This window comes from Strongylocentrotus purpuratus, unplaced genomic scaffold (genome assembly GCF_000002235.5).
Source record: "Strongylocentrotus purpuratus isolate Spur 01 unplaced genomic scaffold, Spur_5.0 spur5_scaffold_15, whole genome shotgun sequence".
NCBI lineage: Eukaryota > Metazoa > Echinodermata > Echinoidea > Camarodonta > Strongylocentrotidae > Strongylocentrotus > Strongylocentrotus purpuratus.
Window position 1 is genome coordinate 29,210,605 of NW_022145600.1, and position 26,035 is coordinate 29,236,639.

General features: G+C 37.9%; 2 protein-coding genes across 2 annotated transcripts in view; one reads left to right on the forward strand and one right to left on the reverse strand.

Moving 5' to 3' along the window:
• The first annotated feature begins 36 nt into the window (after positions 1–36).
• On the forward strand, positions 37–9,795 carry LOC115924216 (dihydropteridine reductase-like). Its single transcript, XM_030986130.1, has 6 exons — positions 37–141; positions 2,573–2,762; positions 4,032–4,172; positions 4,741–4,849; positions 6,357–6,440; positions 7,147–9,795. Exons 1-6 carry the CDS (start codon positions 55–57, stop codon positions 7,244–7,246), a joined length of 711 nt encoding a protein of 236 aa, XP_030841990.1. The 5' UTR covers positions 37–54; the 3' UTR covers positions 7,247–9,795.
• A 5,545-nt stretch (positions 9,796–15,340) lies between these two features.
• Positions 15,341–26,035, reverse strand: part of LOC575827 (adhesion G protein-coupled receptor A3) — a 33,078-nt gene continuing 22,383 nt past the window's right edge. The window contains exons 9-17 of the mRNA XM_030986131.1: positions 24,556–24,650; positions 23,891–24,134; positions 23,289–23,508; positions 22,484–22,588; positions 21,425–21,528; positions 20,406–20,542; positions 19,257–19,546; positions 17,893–17,965; positions 15,341–17,440 (exon numbers count right to left, since the gene is read on the reverse strand). Of these exons, the coding sequence (XP_030841991.1) occupies positions 15,787–17,440; positions 17,893–17,965; positions 19,257–19,546; positions 20,406–20,542; positions 21,425–21,528; positions 22,484–22,588; positions 23,289–23,508; positions 23,891–24,134; positions 24,556–24,650 (2,922 nt within the window). The 3' untranslated portion in view covers positions 15,341–15,786. The remainder of the gene's footprint in view (positions 17,441–17,892; positions 17,966–19,256; positions 19,547–20,405; positions 20,543–21,424; positions 21,529–22,483; positions 22,589–23,288; positions 23,509–23,890; positions 24,135–24,555; positions 24,651–26,035) is intronic.

Genomic DNA, 26,035 nt, shown 5'->3' on the forward strand with positions numbered 1-26,035 from the left:
ACATGCCAAAAAGTAGAAAATGTTACTATACTCTTCACCATTCACTTCATCAAAATGGCAGCTAACTCCCGTGTCTTCGTTTATGGTGGAAAAGGGGCCCTTGGTTCCCAATTGGTGAACTTTTACAAGTCAAAGAACTGGGTAAATTGTTAAGAACCTATTTTTCCAACGATTCTGATCTTTGGGAAACATTTTTTGAAAAGTAAATTACAAATTTGGATCTGTAACATGAGGCTCCTCTGTACACAGTTTAGTACAGTCCCACCTGTCGTGACTTTTGTGGGGGCAGTGCAGTGTCGGCATCGACTCGGCGCAAGTGAGCGTTGTTGTTGTTGTTGCTGTTGTTGTATTTGTTTTTGTTTGGTTTTAAGCCTAAAGGTGTCCTCTCTGAAGAGACTGTTGTTGTTCATAGTTGTTTGTGGCGTTCATTCAGTACTGAATACATAGATCTACTCCATATCTTCAGTTTAATAATAAGAAAATTCAGTTATCAATAAAGGAAACTGAAATTAAAATAGGGGGCCTAACAAATTGTAGTCTAGGGGGCCGTTTCTCGAAACCGTCATAACTACAAGATCAACGACATCTCGCCACTGTCACGCAACTTGTCAGCTAAGTGTTTCACGAAGCCGTCTTTGCAAGATGAGCGACAACTTCCGCGACAAGCGAGTTGTCACTGCTCCGAACCTGTACCTGTCATATCTTTTTAATTGCTGTAAAGCGCCATCACAAGTCAGTTTGTTGCCATTCCATGGGCCGCGAAATGGACGATTAGTTTCACTATCATTTTGAGAAAAATATAGACGAGTTCGGTACGTAATTCTCTGGGATGCGAAATGCAAATGTACAAAAGTGAGAATACAAATTATACAGAAACTTTAAAAAGCTGAATATAAACATTAAATCACAAATCATTAAACTATAACATATAAATAAGAGAGGTAAGAATGTTACACACCGTTTTCCATAGTCGATCCATAGTCTTTTCTTAGGATACCGTCATACCTGTGGGGCCTATGTGCATTATTATTCCCTCTCTAATTACTTCTTCCAAATTATATTTTCAACATCAAATCAATTATATAACGAGTATTTATGAGACTCTAGAATAAAAACTGGCTGAGAAAAGACATTTTGCCTAAAATTCCTCGTCACAATAAACAAAAAAGTACGTATTGATAAACTATCACATTACGGTATCCTTCAACTAACTTTTGATTCGACTGTCGAAAAAAAACACTCACCGGTTTTTCTTCAATCTAAGAATCTTTACAGAAATATGCAAATCGTTTGATGATGTAAATATGATAATGACACTATTTATTATTTATTTTGTGAGAATTTATATGTATATATTTCTTTTTGAACAATTTTAGCCCCAAAACTTGTTTTGGGTTATTCTTGATAAATCAAATGGATCGTGACAAAGACTATGTTCTTGAGCTGCTAGTATCGCGATATATCGATATCATGTCTGTCATGGCTTTGTGAAACGGTTTATCCGCTTCATGACATCTCCGTAGGTCGCCGACAAAGATATGACTGTCATGGAGTTGGTTTCGAGAAACGGCCCCCGGATCTTTTAATTCACCACTAACTAAGGCACTAGGCCTATCACAATACTGACACCAGTATCACAATTTATTAGGAGTCTTATTGATGATCATGATGGTTTACAACTTCATAGTTCTGTTTTATCACAAGCGTGCAAGTGAGCAATGGGGCCTCACCGTTTTGTTTGTTTTGGAGAGTACAATAAAAATGAAGTTCCTCTTGTTTTCTCTTGCAATTATAACGGCCAACTTGTATTTGTATTTCTTTGGCATCCAGATCTTATAATAAACGATTCTTGATTTTCCCGGCAATAGCCTACTCTCTAGACTCTAGTCTAGAGACTCTAGTGTGTACTTTAACCGGGTGCCTAATTTATCCATCCAAGGAAATACATTTTGACCACTAGTTTTAACTGGTGTGTTTTAATGCATCTCTGCTAAGCCTGATACATATTTTCTCCAAAATCAAGATTATAGGTTATTTTTTTGGCGATGCCGATGACAATGTTCAATTTTATTTAAAGACACTCAGTAGTTAGCTCTCACGGGGAATTCAACACCGTTCAGGTGTTTACCCAATAACGGGTGTTGTCAATCACCAGGGATAGCCTTGAGTTTTATGACCATTCGACCTTATGTAATGCTTTGCTTTTCCCTCACCCGATCCGAAGCGGGATCCGAAGCTAGACTCTCCGAGAGATAAGGGGGTAATTCTTGACTGGCCAACAGGTTTGCTGTGTGCAGATTTGTACTCCCATTAATGTTTTTCCCACCAAGTCTGGTGTCAGCAAATTATGGCCTTCTGCACATGGAAACTGACGAGGGACTCCCTTTAAACTTTAAAGGAATCACATTTTATGATTTGAGGCGCCCCAATGCGAAATTGCACCAGCTCAGGAAAGATAAAGAATTGATATTTGCTTTATGAAACTGTAGAGTTAAGACTCTTGTTTAAATAGAAAATAATCTACATTCTCATTTGATATACCTATTTTAAATTAATTTTCCTCTTTTCCTAGTGGGTTTTATCAGCTGATTTGTCCCCTAACGAGCAAGCAGATGCAAATGTTATCATCAGTGAGCTCAATGCCTGGACCCTGCAGTCCGAAGAAGTCTACTCCAAGGTAGAGGAGGCCCTCTCTGGTGAAAAGCTGGACGCAATCCTCTGTGTAGCCGGAGGATGGGCTGGAGGCAATGCCAAGTCAAAAGGTTTGTAATTCATTATGCACTAAGTCATTTCACTGTGAAACTTTCCCTTTCCCTCAAAATATTTACATTTTGAGGAAGATACAGCCATCTTACATGGTATTTTTGTGCATACCTTATTCAAAAGAGAGAATAGTGTCATCACATCCAAAGTTACAGCTTACCTTTAACAGTGATATAGGCTTGTGGTGAAGTGCATTAGAGCTCTAGTTTAACTTTAGGTCAATCTAGTCAACACAGAAGCAATCTTGAAAGCAATTTTCAAAGCTCTTTTGAAGCACAAAAGGTTGTTATATCATGTAATATGTGCTATGCAAGTATGAAATGTGATTTTATTATCCAGAAAACCAGGTATTATAAGTGTTCTTCTTGTGGATTTCATCAATATTTGTAAAGAAGACAAATTCTCTAGTTGCATTTATAAGAGAGTTCTTAAATATTTGTAAAGAAGACAAATTCTCTATTTGCTATCTCCCTTAGATGACGACATAGCGATTGATTTTTAAAACTATTTGGAATTAGAAACAAACTTTATTTGGCTTATTTATTATGCTTCTTTCTCCAGTTCAAAAATATTAATGTACTACATGTAGAGGGCAGTAATATCAGGTTTTGAAGAAAATAGACAGATATTTTACAGTAGAATACACTCTGTATAAAACTTGGTTATCTTGAGTACTTTAAAATGGTGAGATATCCCATATTTTAGTGAGAAGTTGATAAAAAAATGAAATCTCGTAGAATTATAGAATTTCCCACAATGCTATCTTCATGAGATGATAACACAGTGAGGACTTAGGAGAATACTGTTTGATAGTTTCAATTCAGCTTTCTTTTCTTTTCTTTTCTAAGATTAATTTCCTTCTTACAATCAACTTCTGGTATGCCTATCGCAACTGAAAAAAGTGACAGGATCAATTATTATATGTGTAGTTTTGAGTATCTTTAAATTTAAAGAAAGTTTTGGGCACGACAAATATGGAACTTTGACAAAAAGCTAATTACCTTTTTTTACATTTCACAGCCTAAAGATTTAGAATAGATGCCAAGAACAGAACATTGGAAACATTTTTAAAAGTCATTGCAGACAAAAACTCAATAATTGCTTAGACTCGTTAGTGGATTAAAAAGAATAATTTGAGTGTAATGATGTTTAAAACAATTCATGTTACTAGATAACATTTCTTTCACTTAATAGAGAAAGAAGGAGAGAAGGGGGAGGGGATAAGTGACCTGTCTCATCAAAATGTAAATTTTTTAATTGCCCTTTAGACCTGGTGAAGAATGCTGACATGATGATTAAACAGAGTTGCTGGACATCGGTCATCTCGGCTGGAATTGCTGCCAGGCACTTGAAGGACGGTGGCCTACTCCAGCTGACTGGTGCATCACCTGCCCTTGGTGGAACTGCAGGTGAGATGTCTTGCAAAACAATCCTTAGATATTGATTTTTTTTTATTTTTTAAAAATCAATATGGGCATTTAATGAGGAATGATCTGATATTCTCTCTGGTGCCAATTGCTTGGCTCTATTTTGTCAAATATATAGAGTTAGGTATAGGCGCTAGCTTGTAATGTATATGCACTCGGGGAAACAAGAAAATGCCCCCCCCCCACCCCTACCAAGTACACATTAATGGCTCATCTACATGTAGGGGCAATAGAACATTTCCTATGGATACAGTATACATACTGCTCCCTTCCTACCCGATATATTCTCATGGATAAATCCTTATTTTTCCTTGTTTGATGCAAATATAAACATTTAAAAAAAAATCATACATGTGTACACTTTTGGTCATAATATTAATCAATGATGTTATATTATGTATCCAGTTCAACTATAAAAGCAACATTTTTATTTATAGGGTGGGGGGGGGGTGGGGGTGGGGAGGGGTTTGGTTATCAATACTGATAGAACACCAAGAACACCAAGAAATCATTGAGTAATTATCACTATTCCTTGAATTATTGATTGTAGGTATGATGGGGTACGGAATGGCCAAGGCTGCTGTCCACCAGCTGACTAAAGGCCTCGGTGCTGATGACAGTGGATTACCAGCCAACGCTACAGCTCTTGCCATCTTACCGTAAGTGATCTTAAAGCCTATTTGCACTAGTTTTGCCAGGAAGGATTAAACCACCCAGTGTGGTCACTGACAGGTGGCTTTCTCATCAACTCAGCTCTCAATTAACATTTAAAAAAAGGGGACCATGGGGGACCAACGGTTACAGCTTAGGTATTGTTTGCTATATAGAGGGCGCAAGTAGCTCCAAGTAGTACACTGGGGCTTTAAGTCTTGGGGAAAACTTTAATGGCATTGGCAGTAATTGATTAACTCTAAGATGAGAATGTCTGTATCAAGAGCTAAGTGTACTTGACATTCCCTTGATTTGGTCTGAATTTGTTTTGAAATATGGTCAGATTGAATGTCAAGTAAAAATTTTAAAGGTAAAGACCAGTTATGGTCATGCGATTGCATTGTGAAAGAAACGTTGTGGAATCGATCAGAAAAGGTTGATCATCTAGCATCTAGCATCTAGCATCTGCAAGGTTCTGGAATCGTCAAAATGATAAGAAATTTGGCCCATTCTTCGTAAAGTTACAAGCACTATACACAGAAAGATGTATATGGGACTACCCTATATCTCTCACAGACCATAAGAGAAACAAATTTACCAAATATATGAATTAGTAGGCGGTTTCCCGGCAAATTTTTTATCATCATGTATTAGTCAAAACATATTCTTTCACATGATTGGTAATGAGAGCTTCCATTTCATTTTTTGAAATTGGGGCGTTTCCAATACTGGTCTTTACCTTTAACCCCATTTTATTCAACATTCACATTCAATGTCTGATTTGATTTAATCCAACAAGCAGCAATTATATTGTAATGTACAGATGACTTCAAAGGTTTTCAGGTCATATGGCAGGCCTTTACAAGGCATTTTGATGTTTCGTTAGGAAATGCCTTGTGGTGAAAATGTCTTATCAGTTGCACTGTATGTCTTGGGACTCAACTACGGTATTCCCTTATTAAAACTTGTATGTGATTACACATTTTTAATGATGAATTGATTTTGACATATTTAAGGAGCTGTGGGCATACTGGAGAAGCCATTTATTTCCTCCTAAATTTCTTTTAAAAAAAGAGATTTTGTGATGGGAACAATAATGTTATAACCCCCCAAAAAGAACACAAAGGACCTCATGGAAAGGTTGGGTCTGGAAGAAAATGGTGGAAGTGGTAAAGCGAAGTGGATTGAGATCGATAGTTCATATGTTGATAAGGGAAGATGATGAATCTGTGAAAATAGCGTGGGATCTGGGAATGGATGGCATAAGAGGGAAAGGAAGACCTAAGATTTCATGGAAAGTTACAGTGAAGAAAGAAAGGAGTAAGGTTGGTCTAAATGAGGAGGATGCTCGAGACAAGAAGAAGTGGAGGGAGGGAGTGTCATCATGGCGTGAAAGTCAGTAAAGCCTTGTAAGAGGGAAAATGCTGAATTTAATCAATGATGATTAGCTTATTATATTGTAGGGGCTTTGACATTGATTTATTGTTGACCTCTTTAGATTGTTATTTATTCCAGGGTTACCCTAGACACACCGATGAATAGAAAGTTCATGGCCAATGCCGACTTCTCCTCCTGGACTACCCTGGAATACGTATCTGAGTAAGTACCGCTTCTCTTCTTCTAAAAACAAGTCAACATGATAAACAGTGAGCCAACAAAATTAACCACATGATTGAAATGGCAAGCTTACCTGATGAAACTCATTCTTTTTATGAATGTGTAAACTTACCAAAGGCGTTGATGACTCTGAAATTGAATTTCTCTACGAGTTCAAATATATCGTTTACTCCATTTAGTGAATTTTTCAGGCTGACTGCAGCATATTATGTTTTCTATAGATGGGAAATTTTCTGCACAACCAACAGACAATGAATTCCTTTTTTGTGGTCTTGTATTAGCACTTTGTGTTGTCTGTGCTGCTTGAAAATCTGTGTAATTTTAATTTGGTGATTTGAAATTTTTTAGATAACCATTTTGGATTAATCAACCATCTTCAAGGTGATCCACACAAAAAAGGGCAAACTTTTAAAATAGTAACTTGGAAGTTATGTGAGTTTTGCACAAGGTCCCTTGTGGCCGTGGTCTAGGGCTGTCTGGTGCAGTCTGAGCAATATTTCAAAGGATTTCCAAACTTATTTTATCACTAATATTCATCTATACATTTAGCTAGGAATTAATTTTAACCTGCTGTTACATCATAAAACCCTTGTGGACCACCCTGCATATTGGAAGCCAATTGTTATTGTGATAATAAAGGCATAGCTGAAGCCCTTTTATGCACGTCGTACTATTCTTCTTATGCCAGGTTGCTATTCAAGTGGTCTCAGGGAGAGGAACGTCCAGACAGTGGGTCTCTGGTCCAGCTTATTACCAAAGAAGGAAACACAGAACTTGTCATGGCCTAGATAGCCATCACATGTCCATCACCTACCCCCCCCCCCCTAATCTCGACTGTCCATTGTATCACCTGTGACCGTGTCTGCTTGAGATGCCTTGACCGTTGACCAGTATTCAGGATCAGGATCAGCCCAAAGAAAATGTATCAGTGTGAACCTTGTGTGTTTGTTTGCATGTCAGAGAGTAATGAATATGTGTATTACAACTATGTAGTTGGATGAGTCCACCTCCCCTCCCCAATTTGATGTCCCATTGTTACCAAAGTATTCCATAGTAACGGACAAAAATCAACATCAAATGTGTTATTTCACTTCAAATTTGGTTTGATATAATCTCTAGTATGGCTAGAAACTTCATACAATGATCAGATAAACTACAGTCTTACATGAGGTCAGAAACATACGGGAAGCGCTGGGACTTGTCCAGTTTTTTCCGTATTTATATTAGGAGATCACATTGCAACATTGAAAATGAAAAAGTAAAACGAAATCTTTGCTCTCTGTAATTAGTTGTTTGAAATACATGTACATGTATATTGTGTATTGTGTTGTTGAATTTTATGTCACAAGAGGGCTTTTCATAATAACTTGTGCTCAAAACCATTGAAAGTCACCTGAACAGTTCCCTCATGTTGTTTTCAGTAATTTGTTAAACCTTGTATGTTAACATTTGATGTGTGTAGAAGGTAATATAATCTTTGTGGCATTTCTGTCAAAAGTAACGTTGTTAAGACAATCAAATCCAAAAGTTATTCATGGAATACTGAACATGGATGCTGAAAAGATTTTTTAAAACAAAAACATGGTATCTTGACGATGTCTTTCCTCTTTATTTGGGGGGTTTAGGAATTTTATCTGCTTTTATGTTGTGTAGTGGTCACCGAATGAAATAGATGGTTAAGGTGTTGGATTTTGGATTTGACTTTATCATAATTTTTTCTCTAAAATGTTGATGGGTTCATATATCAAGATGAATTTCAACAGATTTTGATTAAGATTTGCAGGAATAGAACACTTTCCCTTTCTTCCCGTCCCCCAACTTATCTTGTCCTTATGTATCATTTGTTACCTCAATTATTCAGTCGCTGTATAACCATGCTTATTATATCTATTCTTGTATTCGTGGCTCATAGAGTCTATTACAATTCTTACAAGGCTGCAAAGTGAAATCGCTATGGATTTATTTTATGGACGGTTAACAATTTTACGAACTGGTTTAAACGTGAATAAATCGCATGCACAACTTGCCCCATCAGTATTTTGTTATTATTTTATTATTAAGTTGCTCTTTAACATTCCAAATCATTGGTCATTTCTCCATTTACTGTTCTGTCTTGTTTTACATGGTTGGTTTTATGAACCGTTTGTCGCATTCCTCTACGAAAATGTTCTTTCATCTACTTTTGTGCTAAATATATATCAAGATAATCTGAGAATTATGGACGTTTGAAAATATATGCGACGTTTGTTTTCTTTTGTACAACAATTGAATTAATACACATGATTAATGACTCCGAAAAGAAAACAATATTTCCAGCAATTTCCTGTGCACTTTATTCATTTGCTTTATGAAAACGTGAATACAATTTTGATAACAAAATGTGGAATTAATTTTGCTTTGGCTTAAGAAATCTGTATTTTTTTAATTTGAATTTGGAATGCTTATTAATTATTAAGTTTTATCAATTCATAATGATGCCTCTCTACAAACATGAGAAAACTTTGAATACAAAATCATGCGTATGGCATTTTGAATTTCTGCTCTTTTTTATATCCAGCAGTTAGTTTTCTTCTATTTATCTTTGCTTGGGTGGTTTTCTTGTAAAATCCATCATTATATTCGTGCTGCCTATATCCTTGATATTATTTTTTAAAATCTGTATTTGATATCATATTTAATAGTAGGAGAGGTATCATGTATCAAATGGAGGAATATTTTAAAGAACACAGATTAGTGAGATGTACCTAGGTTATCTTGTGACCTTTGCTCAAATCGGTGCTGAAGATTCAAAGAAAAGCAGGCAAAATCGACCATGCCTGGTTAATTTCAACTCTTGTTTTCTTATATTTCCTTTGTGTGCTGCTCCTTAAATATGAATGGCGCTCTTCATCAGCCTCGCCTTGTGCATCATGGGTATATTTAAATGGATTTTAATGCAGCAATACAAGTTCATTTGTGAATTTCTTCTTGTATTCAAACAAAGTGAATTGTAATGTTGTATTCATTTATTAATACCAGTAGATGTTTTTGATTGGTATAAATTTAATATAAAAGCTGAAGGGTAGACATCTAAATGTACTGTATGTATGTATATTTCAGGGTAATACTATGAATAAATAAATCTGTATCAACTTTCGTCTGATGTTTCAATGTTAAGTAAACATGTTAGTTGTGAACGAATCATGGTGAATTTAATAAAATTGATGTTTGACAATTAAGAATGATTGTGAATAAATTTTGATTGTCAAAAGATACTGGTATGTCATGTCGACCCTGTCTTCCGGTATAGACCAATGAACCTCCAATAAATATTCAGCTATATTCATTGACAAATTGAGTATTTTGTGTACTTTTTGTGATTTTTAGTGGTCACTTTTGATTAATTTTGTTGTTGTTGTTCAAGATCTGGAGGATCCTCATTGACTAATTGCTGGTTTAATGGACCACCCATGCTTTAGGGAGGGGAAAAAAGGTGACTGAAAAAGCTTTCAGAATCTGGACTATTAAACATACAGTCTGCTGGAGGTAGAAGGGCGTTGTGTTGTATGAGTCAACACGAAACTCCCTTAAGGCTTCCAGCAGATGTACATGTGTAACATGTGTGATTTCTCTGATATGACTACAGGTCTTTCCAATCACATACAAGATATACATACGTGATGTGTAGCATGTCGCACTTAAGTCACTCTGTCAAACTGACACAAAATCTTGGTCATTCTGGTCACTGGAAGTGACGTTTTTGTTCAGTGTGGTATCGGTCTCGTCGGTGAGACTGGGGTAAACCTGAGCCCCCATTTCACAAAACTTGTCATCGGTGATAAATGACAGTTTTTGTTATAAGCTAGTGAAATCCTTGCTTCTGATTGGTTATCAACAGATTTGTCACTAATTTTTGTCATTTGTCATTGATAAAAAGCTTTGGGAAATGGGTCCCTGTACTACTCTTAAAAACGAGACAGTTTGAGGGAAGATTGTCATAACTCGACACTCACACCAACAAAAATACTCTCTCATCACACAATGGCTCTAAATGGTTGGTACGCTATAACTCTCTACGAAACATCCCAGTCGTTGACAAAATAAAACATAACCCATGGACTTCATAATTGCTTGGTTCTGTTTCTTCATGTTTAATGTACAACATAGTAATATGTACACTCTTTTTACATATAAACAGAATGCATAAATATAACAAAGATAATTTAAAATACAAAAGAATACAATACTTTTTTGCTGTTACCAAATACAGACGAGCCTTAGCTCAACATCTAGGAATTTAGTAAAGAATACAATGCAAGAGAATACAACTACATGGAGAATTAACAACATGTAGCCAGGTTGTAAAAATATACAAATACAAACACAGCTTCAGACAGTGATTATGTTGAAGTAGTATTACAAAACTGCCCAAATTTAGGAACATGATACATCTAAAAAAAGACATGATGTATAACTTCTGCATGTGATGGGCTTCTCAACTCATGTATCTTATGAAAGTACTAGTCAACATTGAGTAAGAAAGAAAGTACTTGAAAGTTGTACTGCTTGCAAAAACGTTAATGGAAAGTTTGAAGAAAAAATAAATTGTAATATTGACAGAAAATATCATTGAGTATCAATGTCTCTGTTTTCTGAGTGCATGTTGTAAAGTACTATGGGGGTGGCAAAACTGCTAATAACTTTCAACACATTGAAAGAATAACCTTAAACCCGAAACTTTGCATTTGATTCAATAGTTTCTATAAAATATCTGCTACATAATTATATAACATGATTTTTTGGTTACTGTGTAACTAAATAAGGTGTCATTTACAATAAAAATGTATACCATTGATTCCACTGATCACAATTGTAACAATTTGAAATTAATAATACAAAATAAATGTGATGGTTTAAATAATCATCGTTTGGAAAGAAATTATAATTATGAAATCAACATTGTGTGCAATAAAATGCAATATTGCATTTATGAAAGTTTCTTCGAAATAGAAAATAGGAAATGTTTACAGAGCTACAATACGACAAATTACAAACCGAACTAGAACGTACAAGGTTTGCATTGTAAACTACATGAGTTGTAGATAGATAGGAAAGAGGAAAATTCCAAACTTCTCAAACAAACACAAGGGTTCAGGCGAAACGGGATAAAACAAAACTGTTCCCACTCATATCTCTCTAACTGTCAAAATCTTTGAACAGGGGGAATAGAATACACACTCCTGGGCCCTGTTTTACAAAGAGTTGATATTAATTGCAACTATGTACATAAGAGATTGGAGTTTGCAAACTTGCGATTGATTTGGATCAATCGCAACTCTTTGTAAGACAGGACAGTAATGTGCTGATAATTTTCAAGAATTTTCTTGGACTTTTCTAGTAGACTCCAACAGAGCGTTCTATGGGAATCCATATGATAGCTAAACAGGTACAAAAAAATGAAATAAATTGTATTACTTTAGAGTGTAATACCGCCATTAAAATGATTACCCAATATCAGAAATCTAATCTTCAAAGTCACAAAGATCAGAAAACAAATCTAATGACAATTAAGTTCCAAATGCAATTGCATTCTCATGTAACAAGATTCTCAGAACATTCCTCTGTGGAAAAGTAACTACCGGTACACGTTGAAGTTTGAAAATACAATAAACTGGGCAGGTTGAATACCTAATAACAGTCACTTTAATTCCTGTTAAAACAAAATGAAAGACAAAACCAGCTTTGAAATTTGATCTACATCATGGCAAGTAGAATCTGATAAAAAAAACGTCCTGCTATAGTACATTCCTATAGAAAAAAATGGATCTATAATAATTATTAAAAAAATTATTTTAAAAAATACATTAAAAACATGATCCCAACCAGTTATTATACTCCTGATTTCATGACTTGATAGTGTAAACCGATATGAAAAAAAGAAAATACCGGTAGGATTTTTTTTAAATTCATGATTTCAACTCTAAAATAACAGAACACTAGCACGTATGATATTTTGATTTGCTAAATAACATTTTTAGCTAGTCCTCTCCTTCTTTCTGTCTGTAAATCCACATGTACTTTTCTCCCCCCCCCCCCCCCCTCTATCTTTCTCTCTCTCTCTCTCTCTCCCTCCCCCTCTCTCTCTATATCTCCCTCTCTCTCTCCTTCCCCCTCTCCCCTCCCTCCCTTCCCCTCTCTCTCTATCTTCCTCTATTTCATCATCTCTTCTTTTATCTCTTTCTTTCTCTCCCTTTCTGTCTGTGTCCCTCCTTCTCTTCACCCTGTGCATCAATAACAAACAGTAATATTATCATTCAATGTCCCAAGAAATTTGGAGTAATGCTCTTTCAACAAAACAGTGAGTTTTACTCACAGCATGCTGGCACATCTCCCCATAAAATGAACCACATCCATGACCGACAACACCTACCTTCAACTAGTCTACAATTTCAATATGTACATTTGACGCGTATGCACTGTACATGGTGTCATTCTGCAGTACCAAGTAGTACTCAAAATGCATTTCAAATAGAAAAATCTTGATTTGTGCGTGGACACAACAGAATACACAAAAACACATCGGGCTGCCATGATAACGACAATGCTGGAATACTGCAATGGTGGGAATTTTTTCGTTTGGTTGCTACGGTTCTGGGGTGGTATTCTGACAATGATGGTGTCTTTTATGTTAGTAAAACGATGTTAATTGTCACAACAAATCAGGATTAGGACGTGTCAATGATTCAAGTTGATGCAAAGCTGGTTGCGTTCACATAAAGTTAAGAGACATCTGAGCAAGCACCAATTTTAAGTGTTAGTTCCGCGCAATTCAAGTTTGTTATGACAAACAATATCGTTTTCCTTAAAAATAAAAGATAACATCGTTTTCAGAATACGGCCCTACTTTGTTTCAAACATTGACGCTTACATATGAGAACTGGATGTCCAAGGTGTTCACATATGGCAAAATTGTTCACAACTTCTACAACTACAAAGGTATATGAAACTTGTGAACATCTTTAGAATATAAAATTGAATACTTTCTACCGTTTCAGCTACAATGAATCAATCTAGGAGACATCATTCATACCCCATGGTATTTCAGTCCTGAAACTAAAAGCTGTTTGGTGCTAACACATCTATGCTAAAATGATGATCTATATCTTAAAGCACAATTCCCCCTGTCTTATAAACTATCGCAATTGATCCTTATTGGTCGCAAACTTACAAACTGAAGTATCTTTTAATAGTGATTGGTATCACTACTTGAATCAATTGCAACTATTTTATAAGATTCAATTTTTTTCAATTCGTTTTATTAAACCATTTATAATCAAAACAGTATACAAATTATGCGTGTATGAACATTATTGATACAGGTAAATGGTCAGGGTGCCCCTAAAAGCCAAGGCTTGATGAATGGGGCCCCCAATACATAAAGATGGGGCAAGAAAAAAAATTGGACCAATTTGTCCTTGGAAAAGTTAGCAATATTCTTTGACTTTTTCTCTATGACTTAAAGATTAGTTAAGCATAACAAACAGTGAGCAATAATTTTCATTTATCAGTGATTTAAGAAAAATTTCCTTTTTTCACAAGTCATGATCTTAGGGGCTATTAAGTATATATAAGGTGGTAATCCAACATATGCTCCGGTGACAATAGCTACAAGCTTTATTACCTCATAAGTATAGGGTTAGGATAAAGGTTGAAAGTGGGTTTCGGGTTAGGTTTAGGGTTAGGTTTAGGGTTAGGGTTAGGGCTAGGTAAAGTGTTTGGTCCAGGGTCGAAGTTGGGAATCGGTTAGTTCATGTTTGCCGCCTAGCATTTGACACCAGAGCATAGGGTGTAGTACCTTCAGTAAATCTACTACATGATCAGCAGCTACTTGCATCGTACATTCTAAAAATCATATCCCCTTCAAGGTATACATAAGATAAATCAAGTACCTTTTTTTTCTTTAAATATAATTTCAAGCAAACACATTATTGAGACAATTTGGCCCCCGAAGACTATTTGGTTCTCCAGTCGCTGAGCGCCGCTTTAGTAATGTACTATATACACTTTTTCTTCATAAATACATTCAGGCATACAGTATACATATCAAGAAACTGATCTTGAAGTTACACTTACATATTCATACATGATTTAGTACTAGATTGGTTTGGACTTTCATGAATAAGACAAAATGGTCCGTTTTTTACCAAAAAGTTTTTTTCTTTTAAAGCATTGCACTGCAAATTGAGAAGAAGAAAAAAAAAGATTTAAAAATGTGCAGTTTAGACTCTCCACTCTATTTCACAACTCTAAAAACACTGAAAACTGTGAATACGTGTTGAAAACATTCAATAGGTTTATGAATACACAAGGTAGTGTTTGTCATGCCACATCTTTAGCGGTTCTGACTGAAAATTAGCTCATGGAGAAAAAAATGATGTATTTTTTTTTAGTTTTAAACTTCGGCTCCAATATAACATGTCATATATAAAGCCTGCTGTGTGAATAAGAAGGACAAACAGAATTAGCATTAAAAAAAATATATAAGAAGGACGTTCTTCACAAGAAACAATTATAAATGCATGCTCAATTGTGGCCTTGCAAATTACATTTTACATGATCATACTTTAGAAATACATATAAAGAGAAAAAAAAAATTCCGGTATGCCATCAGCATCAAGATAGATACAAACAAATGCTCGTTAGAAGAGACCAAGGCAGCAGTTCACGAAACAGTCATAATCCAATTTCACCGATGTCCCATTGAAACATGTGTATTAGAATAATCACAGGCTTCAATGGGTTGGTCGCCAACTTGTACTTATGATAGTTTTGTGAAACGATACCAAAGTCTTGGTACTGGGTCCTGTTTCATAAAACTTGATACCATTAACAAGTTACAAGCTACTGTTATAAGCTACTGAAATCATGGCATCTGATTGGCTAAGAGCAAATTTGTCATAGAAATTTAGCGGTTGTTATAGATAACGAGTTTTATGAAACGGGCACCTGATCATTATTAGACTTATATCTCAATCGTACTCCCAAAGTGACTCTACATGATTTCCAAACTGATTTCAAACTGATTGGTGTAACGTAATTATTTGATCTATCAGTCTGACCGTGTGATGGGGTCATAGTGTTGAGCTTAGAAACTAAAAAAAGTCACAGGTTCTTATGACCTGCTAACATCAATTCAGCCAAAGTATAAGGTGAATACATACATTGCAAGTCAGTACTATTAAATAAAACATGAATACTTTAGACTCAAGTTAGGCATGCACTCTAGCAAACATTTTCAGACATACATGTACAGAATACAATGAATACAACATGATTTGAAACACTAGATTTAAACACTTGTTTCTCTCTTGTCTCCACTAAGACCATTCTGTGACATCTGGTATTCTTTTGATGTCAGTACTCTACTGTGATCTGATTCGCTACCATTGACAGGCTCCACCTCCCTTTGCATGTTTCCACCAATCAGAGCCTGGCTTTCAGGGAGCACAGCCACCTCTTCATATGTTGGGGGTTTGCAAACACTCGGTCGCTGAGTTCTTTGTAAAAGAGGATTCATCTCCGCCGTGGGATACTCTGCGATGTCCTCGTGTCGCGGAAGATGATCCCGAGAGGAGTTCTTTGAGGCGGAGCCTTTACGCAGTTCTTCTCGCGACTGCTTCTTGCCCGACATGGCCCGCGGCATGCTGCCCTCGTGTGGACAGTCTATGAAATGTTGCTGGACCGGCTGCTGCACAAACCCTGTTCTGTCTCTGTTTCTTACGAAACGCTCGCTGGATGCGGTGCTACGAGGGAGAGAGTTCTCCCGGAGCGCGTCCCAGGATTGCGTGGTGCACAGAGCCTCAGGCTGGGGGTACAACCCTAAATGGCCTGAATGGCTACTGTGGAGTTCTTGAGGGAGGGGCACCATGCGCGGCTGGCTTCCCATGTAGAGCACATGCTGAGGTAGGTACGAGTTGCTACTTGCAGGGCTTTGATGGTTGGGGTCAACATGATGCATGTGGGCGATGGGGAAACTGGAGGAGCTGCCCGTCCGCCCCGCCCCATTGGGTATCATGGGCACCATCGGAGGTGGAACGGCCATCACCTCTTGGCCGTCCCGCGAGACCTGCGAGTACCGAGAATGTTTGTGATTCTTACTACGGCTGCGCGCTTGCTTGTGGTAGCGCTGGGCATAACCGTTACTACGATGATTTTTGTCATAGTTATGTACGCGCCCTGCATTGTCCTGCGTGCTACTGTCAATCGAGGCATCGGTGCCTGTGTTTGTATGGGACGGCACGTAATTACACTTTGAGGTCTTTCGCGATCCTGATACCACCGAAGGATACGAGTGATTGGTATTATTAGACTTGTTTGTATTATTAGAATCAACACTGCTTGCCGATTGTCTCCTCTGTACCACATGGCCGTTATTGACACTCGGGTTGGTTTGGTTGGACGTCACTGCAACCGTATACCGATCCTTTTGGGTGCAACCGCATGTCTTCTTCCAGTTGTATTTGACGTCGATGCGCATTCCGCAGTTGTACACAAAGATGAATAGGCCAAGTCCTACTGCAGTACCTGCATACAGGTAGCAAAACACGATGACGAGAAAGTCTTCTTGGGTGACCGCTAAAGCACCGAACGTCCATGTCCCAACGAATCCCAACAGCATCAGCACAGCAGCCGTAATCTGCTTGGCGAACGTATACTCCGAGTCCATCACGCTGGACATTCCCGAGATTCCGGTACGATGCGTAACGACGGATTCGTTGTCTGTTCCAGTCTGTCTCTCAATCCCATTCTCTCCCCGGTGGTTCGGTACGTCCTTATGATCGGGGTTCTGGTCTCGTAGCTCGTAGGCCTGCAGCTGGGCCATAGAGGGCGCCCTGTTGACGTGCATGGAAGCCCAGATAAACATGGCACACGTCAGGACTACCATGGCTGCTGCTATGCCAAAGAAGGCAGCCAGGCTAACTGTGAAGTCCACAATCCAGCAACTGAATAATGAAAAGGAAGAAAGATGTCAGTACAATCGCAGAGAACAATTAACTCAGTGTCCAGTTAGTCTAAGGCAACCAAAATCCACCAACTATCAAAAAATAAAGATTCAAATTTCTGATGTCGACCAGTCCAAGGGTAAAGTGAGACTACTATTAGCTTTACGAGTGTCCTACCCTCATTTTAAATATCAAATCATATACAATGACATTAAATACCGTTTTTGCTCAACAAAAGATAAATTTAGTCTCCATGTATTTTTCATTATTCTTACACCTAAATAATTTTATCCTACGCTTTTAATTCCCTGGGAGTATGATTATATTCATGCTTTTCTCTGCCTAGCATCTTGAATTCAAGTCTCTGTTCCAGTGGCTATTGATATACACCGTCACTATCAAAGTTCTTCTACAGAATATCCCCTAGGTTGAGGCATTTATCGTTTACTTACAATTCTGAGCCTCCATAGTTGCCAATGTCCGGAGATGCTGCTGCTGTAATGCCCACTACAATCATAGGAATACCTGTCAAACATGAAGCAAAATCAAATTTTAGTTTTAAACCAGCTATTAAAAAATACATGTACAGGCAAACCTGTCTTGGTGGCCACCTCTATATAAAGACCACATGTCTATAGCGGTCACCTGTATTAATAATAATCTAATAGTCCACTCCAAATTTTATTAAACCGAAACGGAAATTCTTTTTGCCCAATTGATCGTGAGCCCGGCAGCCACTGAGCAGCGCCAGATCGACGTTGCTCTATCCCCTTATTGTTGAACGCCAAACAAGGTAGCAACAACTCCCATCTTTTAACATCTTTTGGTATGACGCGGCCGGGGTTCGAACCCACGACCTCCCGGTTGTGAGGCGGACGCTCTACTGACTGAGCCAACACTCCGGTACACTCCGGTATTGCCTCCTTCTAGAAGAAAACATGTGTCGAAGAACCTGTCCATAAAGGCCACCTGTCTACAGTGACGACCGTTGGTGTTTCCCTTTGGTGGCCTTCATAGAGAGGTTTGACAATACCTCTCATCTTTGAAAAGGTTTTTTTTTGTGACTGAATGTGATTTTCTATTAAAGATTGAAGATCAGGCTTGGTATCAGAATTTGAAGTTTGACTGGCAAGGGAGCGTAGTGATTGATATACAAAGAAATTGAAATGAATTTCAAATGTCATGGAATAGAATACTATGTATTATCAGGTCTCATGACATTGAGTACTGAGCCTACCTGTCGTCATGGTTACACATATATGTACATGTAGCAGACACAGAATATTCAACTTCCATTCCAAATTTGTTGCACAACCTCTCTACACCATGAATTACAAAATGTGAGAATGCCAGAGTGTGTGCTATTCAACCAGTTAAGTATTAATGAGACCTTAAAGTAGTCACCCGAAGAAAATTCACAACAACTGATAATTATGGACAAATTATAAATGGATGGAGAGATTTTCTCTTGAAAAACATAGATAATTTGCAAAAAAATCATATAGATATCATGGAAAGGCGTAAACTTCAATCTTGTGGCTAGCTGTGTCTCGCATGTGACGTCACAAATCTTGACGCTTTACAGAGGACTGCTGAAGGCAGAAAATCTGGATCTCCACATGAACATTTTTGAGAGATAATAACTGTGGGCCCCAAACATATTTTGAAGAGGGAAGTTGCTATATTTGATCAGTAAGGCTTCCCCTTCACCATGATGTGAATTTTGCATCAATTCAAAACACTTTTGATTCTTCGGGTGACTACTTTAAAATAAGCTTCGCTGAGGATTTAAAAAAAAGAAGACTTGACAACTCACCCCAACCCACAAAGTAGAATCTGAGGATGGGCCTGGGAGGAGGGGGGCTTTCTCCCGGTGGAAGAGGGGGTCGGTTGCGCCTGATGAGGGCCTTGCGGAGGTTGTTGGCCTGTATCACCATCCACATGAGGGTACAGATGCTGAAGTAGTGGAGGCCGATGCCCACGATCTGACAGAGGAGGATTGGCTCCGTCCACTTGATGCCGCCGGTGTAGAAGACGACCAGGAACATGATGGCCAGGCAGATGTTGATGAGGGAGTGGCGACACTTGCGCTTCATCCGGATGTTGCTGAAGGGGTAAGGATAGTGTAGGTTTTAAAAAATGAAGTATTGTATGCTTCGTGTCAGTACTCTACTGTGATCTGATTTGCTACCATTGACAGGCTCCACCTCCATTTGCATGTTTCCGCCAATAAGAGCCTGGCTTTCAGGGACCACGGACACAGATATAAATTGGAGTCTATGTAATAGGTGTTCCAGGGAGGGGAATCCATTATCAATCTTCCCACTGATATTGGAACCACACAAATGAACTTTATGCCACCTTTTTAACATCCTAGTCATATCTGAATACAAAATATATACCTTGATACCTCCCATCACCATCACAAACAATCCTACTATTTTCCCTACAGTTTGCTGACATGAGGTGATAAACATTGTTTAAAGCTACATGTGTGTATATCACAAGTATTTACAGATATTTTTCCCAATATCAATGATTCAAAATTTCAAGTAAAGACTTTCGCTGGCGACTGCCTTACCTAAATATTATTTTAGTAGTGTCCAGTTTCAATTCTCAGGCAGGAATTCCTACACATAACACACTAAGTTGACTTAACAATAGATTTGAAGCATGCATTCATTCATTCATGCATTTGTACATTTATTCGTTCATTCACTTATTTTGTTTATAATAACGTAAAGGAAACTTCTGTATAGCAATATTCTGAAGGATTTCTATGTCAAAGCATATGATATATATACATATGTAAACTTGATTCTTTGTACGTTTGTAAAATGTGAGCAAAACAAGTTTCCAATATTGGACAATAAATTGAAATTGAAATTGAAATTCATTCATTCACATCTTTATTTTTTTAATTATCATAATAATAAATAATCAAAGACAAGTCTTCTTGACTGACCTGTGGAAGCAGACATAGGTGAGGAGAGTGATGAAGAGAAGGATGAGGAGGATGAAGCTACCGATGTAGATAGCTGGATGAAGAGCAGCGGCCGGCCAGAAACCACTGATGTACTGCCCTTGTGGTTCACTGAAGTCCTATGAAAATCAAAATCGATGTCACATTTCATATCAGTTGTATTGAAATATCCATGGCATTTCAAGTTTGTTTAAATGTTTAATAGAATCTTTTTTTTAATTGTCATTGTAAATATATACTGTACTCTTCATACATTAGCAGGTGTGAATTAGTACAGTAGTATCAGTCAATTTCATGGGGGGTTGACATCTATAATTATACTATTTATAGGCAATTGTATAGCGCCGTCTATCTAGAAATTCTATTAAGAAGCGCACAAGGAAAAATAGGTAAGAAATATGAGTTCAAATTACCATAATTTCCTTCACCCTTCTAGCTACATGCAGGCGCGTACGCAGGGGGGGGGGGGTGTTTGGGGGGTAAAACCCCCCCCCCCTTTGTTTTTTTATAATAAAAAAAATAAAAAAATAAAAAATAAATTATTCCCATGGCTGACCTAAAAAAGGTGACCTTGCCCCCCCCCCCCCCCCCTCCAACGAAAATGTCAAATTTTCAAATTTTGAAACCAAAAAAAAAAAAAAAAAGTCCTCTTCCCCCCCCCCCCCCCCCCCCCCCCCCTTGAAAAAATCCTGCGTACGCGCCTGGCTACATGTGAATGAATTTTCCTATTAGTTTGAACAAATATTTGGATAAATGAAGCAAATGTGATGACAAGAGACATGTGAAAAAATAAAAACACTGCTAGTTTGAAAATACCAAAAACGAACATCATTTCAATGTAATGTATGCCTGACATTACCTATATGCTATAAAATTGAAATTAAAAGATTCTAAAAATGGAATCCATATTGAATAGTGATGGAGCAAAGATTTTCTTTATTTCAAGCCTAACCTAGTCATTTTCATAAATTCTCAGCTGATTATTATTACAGGGTTATTACCTTGAGTATGGCAAAGTTAGTTAGATGACTGCACTGTACTGTTGTCATGTTATCTGTCTTCATTACAATCTTACAGCCTTCCGACTTCCATTCCCCATGTGAACCTGTATGGCAACAAAATGAACAGATATTTCATTTATTCAGTTCTGAATACACAATAAAATCAGTATACATTAAGATATACAACATGTATATGAAGAAATATATACTTATTTGAAACAGAATTAGCCATTGCTCGACAATAAACAATGCTTGATGCCTTGTGAGCTCTGACAATTGAGTACAGGCAAACAAAATGCATAATTAGCTAATTAGGGGGTTCCTGGTGATGCAGAAATACAGCATAGAGGAGAAGAAGAAGAGAAGAAGAAGTGTTTAGTAATAGAGGCAACATAGTTGAGCAGGTTTGAACACTTGATGTAGAGGTTGTGGGTTCATGCCCAAGCATGACGACTGTGTTTTTGGAGCTCAAAGTGAGGGGGATGATTGCGGTGGTTTAACATGTGATATCTTAATAGGCCTGTCCTCATCAGCTTGTGTTTGCCAAATAACCCGCTATTTTAACTATCCCAATAAATATTTAAATATCAGCCCGCAGTTGCAATTAGCGGGATGTTTGGACAAGAAAATATCCTGAGAAATCTTTGTCTTGTTTCCACAATATCCCACTATTTGGGAAATAGCGGGCTAATTTGCGCCCGTCCGAGCTAGTTTGTGATGAGCGCATCGGTCTGGTAAAGACGCAATTTCAAGCTTCGGGATAATATCCCGAGTCTGAAAATAGCAGGTTTTTTGGCAAACTCGAGCTGATGAAAACAGGCCTAATGAGCCTTTATCCATTTACTCATTTTTGTTTAAAAAGTGAGAACACATGTCACTGCTCAAGGGATATGCAATGTAATGCATCACACCTGGTACATTCAAAGCAGGCAGCCTCATTGACACTGCTGATTTATCCATTTGTGATTGTACAAAACTTTAAAGCGCATTGAGAAATTCACAATTTATTATGTGCTATATAAATATACTCTATTATTATTATTATTATTATCCACTCACCTGGGGAAGTAACGTCCCAGTACACCGGTGCTTCACTGTGACCTAGGTTCGTAGGTCGGAAGGTCAACGTGACAGGGTCTGTCAGATTGACCACATTGTAATTCTCTGCAGGTAAAAACAAAGACAGAGACATGTATGAAGACTATGCATTATGCAATTGGTGCTGTAATCATTTTGGGGCACTTTAAAATGCATGAATATGGAACAGTAATCAGAGAAATTGACAATAAGCATGATGAAATAAGAATACACGTATCCAACTGACTACCGAATTCTCTTATTCCCATACACTGGCGGCCTCATACAGAGACTACCTGGTTCGCATAGGCAATGGGCTAAACACACTGGTAATTGCATGGATATCAAGATCTCATAAAATTTGCAGCACTACAACTGAAGCAAAGCGTAAAGATAAGCTTGAGTTCTAGTACTGATAGAAAATAAACTCTCACAGAATCCAACAAAGCTTACACTGAATGTTCAAGATTATAAATAAATGTGCCAAACGATTTTGGTAGATAATGTATAGCGACTGACTCCTGAGTAATGAGCATGGAAAGATCAAGGTAAGTAGGCACGACACCAGGCTCAACACAGGTCACTTTGTGCAAATATGCGTTGTGATTTTTATTGAAGATGATTTCCAGCTAGTTTTTGTGAGAATGTTTTTATTCTACTGGTTCAACAATCAATATACTGCAGGATAAACAAACCAAAATTAATTATAGCCATGTTCTCTCGACATACGATTCCCATACCAGAGCTCAAGACTAGCTTTAACGACATTTTCCTGTCTCCAACGTACCAATTTTACTGGCCACTACCATAGATGTCACCGCTCTTTCTGAAATAGCCATCTGCCCCTGTGCTGTCGTCTTCAGAGAAGGGAACAGTCTACCATTCTTATAGACAAAGAACTGAAGAACCACCCCAGGTCGGGAGGACGTCTGACCCGCTGCTGACCTTTGACCTTGGGTCAGACCTTGGAAGATGGTTGGAGGGAGCTGGATGGATGCTTCGATGGGCTAGATGCAAAATGGACAAGTACCGGTAGATTAAATAGACCGTTTTTATTCCCTTACAATTCATCCATGATTTTTCAATAACTATCAGAGACGTGCTTTCAAATTCACATATCCATAACAATTATCAAAATCATAACCTACACTGTATGCATGATGTTATTTTATAGGTCGAGCAAAACACACAAATTTGCATTTTGTGTTCTACAGACTTGAAAACATATACATAATTTTTGAATTTACACTCTGTGTTTCATACTTTCATATGCAAATGAAATGTGCATTCATATATTAAACTATTTGTGCAAAAAAATAATCTCAGTGTGACCTTTACCCCGTTTCCCATTTCATCTGCTCAAAGCACAAAGACAATCATCGCACTCACCCCTTTTGTAACGTCTAGCTGAGCCGAGGTGATATTACTCATGTGGCACTTGACGTTCTGCCTGGAGAAGTCTTCGAGCTGCCCCGGCCCCGGGACGATGGCGGCACACAGCATCCCGCTGAAGGTGTTGGTGGTTGGCAGCTTGATGGCCCGTACCGCGATGTTGGGGGCGTAGTGCTCGATCTCTATGCCCTGCCCGTGCTGCAGGATGTTGCTGGCAAAGTACTCCAAGGCATCAATCACCCTGGCATAGATGAAACAGCAAAGTTTAAAGGGATTCATTATGAAAGACGACCACTGGCGATCGGAAAAATTAGCGGCTAAATTCAGTCTGCCAATTTGCGTCTGAGGAAGAAGTCTAAAGACATTGAAATTGTTGCAGGTAAATTTCTTTTTTGGATGTGGTAAATAAGAACTCTTAAATCATCAAAGGGATTCACGTAACACGCAATGTAATGTCTTATCCAAGGGCATAGGGTTTTCTCCTTCTATTCTTCATTTTTTGTACATTCATGTATAACCAAGGGCAGGCTTCGGTCCACATGCCACATTACAATCTAGAAATGGTCTTTTTACAGTCCAAGTGACATTCTCCTTACAGACCACATGCATATGCCTCTTGTCAATAAACTTTCAAAAATCATGAAAAGAAATGGTGAACTTACTTTGAGCAGGACCTATCCTGTATCTGGCTCTGAGCTAGGAGAGTAGAGTTGACCTCCATCAGGTTGCTTGCAATGTTAATCATCACTTGACCAAGCTGTTGAAGAATGAAAAAGAAAAAGAATCTTAATAAGATATCATATGAGCCTTCTTAATGGATGGAAGTACTATTTTCACTGAACTCTAATTGAAATTGGAAGAGGAAAGAAGGAGGAGGTACTAGACATCTATGGAAAAAAGAGGAGAGAGAGAGAGAGAGAGAGAGAGAGAGAGAGAGAGAGGAGAGAGAGAGAGAGAGAGAGAGAGAGAGAGAGAGAGAGAGAGAGAGAGAGAGAGAGAAGGGGATGTGGGAAAGTTACAATGAATATGATAAAGACATATAAAGATAGAGAGGGCAAAGCAAAGAAAATGAAAGCACAAGAGACAAGAAATATAGATCCGAGTGCCAACAGAGATAGAGAAAGAGAAAAGGTAAGAGAGAGGCAGAGACAGAGACAGATAAAGAGAGAGGAGAGAGAGAGAGAGAGATATATATAGAGAGAGAGAGAGAGACAGACAGACAGAGACAGACAGACAGAGAGACAGAGTCAGAGAGAAAAGGAGGAGTGAACAACATAAAAAGAGAGAAAAGATGGTAGAGTGAAGAGAGACAGGAGAAAAAGAGATAGAGATGGAGAAAGAAATAGCATTCTCAAACTTAAGTAATCCTCGTTATTGCATCGTTCATGGTGTATATATAAGACAGAACACCCATACAAGTCCATCTGTCTTGACAAGCATCATGCCGCATCACAATCAATATATTAGAGTGCTCACATTACATATAAACAGCCTTCAGCCACGACCATGCAACAGAATGACAATCATATTCACTACAGACAGACAGACTGGACTGTGTTGTTATTAGATAAAAAGCTCATGATATGTGATTGAGCATGTCACATATACTATCTTAAGGCTCCAGGCTGTAAGATGATCTATCCTGGCTCCATTTCAGGGTGCGTTCAAGCGATTATTTGAAGCTAGAATCACAAACATGAATCGCAATTCAAAACGACGTTAAAAACCATGGTTACTGCGGGAGACCGTTCAAGCAATTTTTCCATCAACGCTGATTCTCGCTCATTTCAAGCCCAGCCACTGCTCATCACACTGTGCAGTTTGACCCAGGAAGTATAGGTCAACTATGCTACATGCTTTCTGTCTGTGTTTACGGTCGACTGTCGGTCAAACCACAAGCAAGCCATGATAATGACGTTATAGAATCATGATTGAGATCTCCGTTCGTTCAAGCGAGTTTTAGTACAAAACGACACTAAACGTTGTTTAAAACATTTTTTTCTAGGGTGTAAAAGAGTCACTTGAACGCACCCTCAAATGCATCCTCCACTACCTTCTCTCTCAATTCTTGGAAATGGGTTTTACAGAAATGATGGAAAGGGGAAATACAGTAATGAAGATGTCGAATATGATACCTCTTGT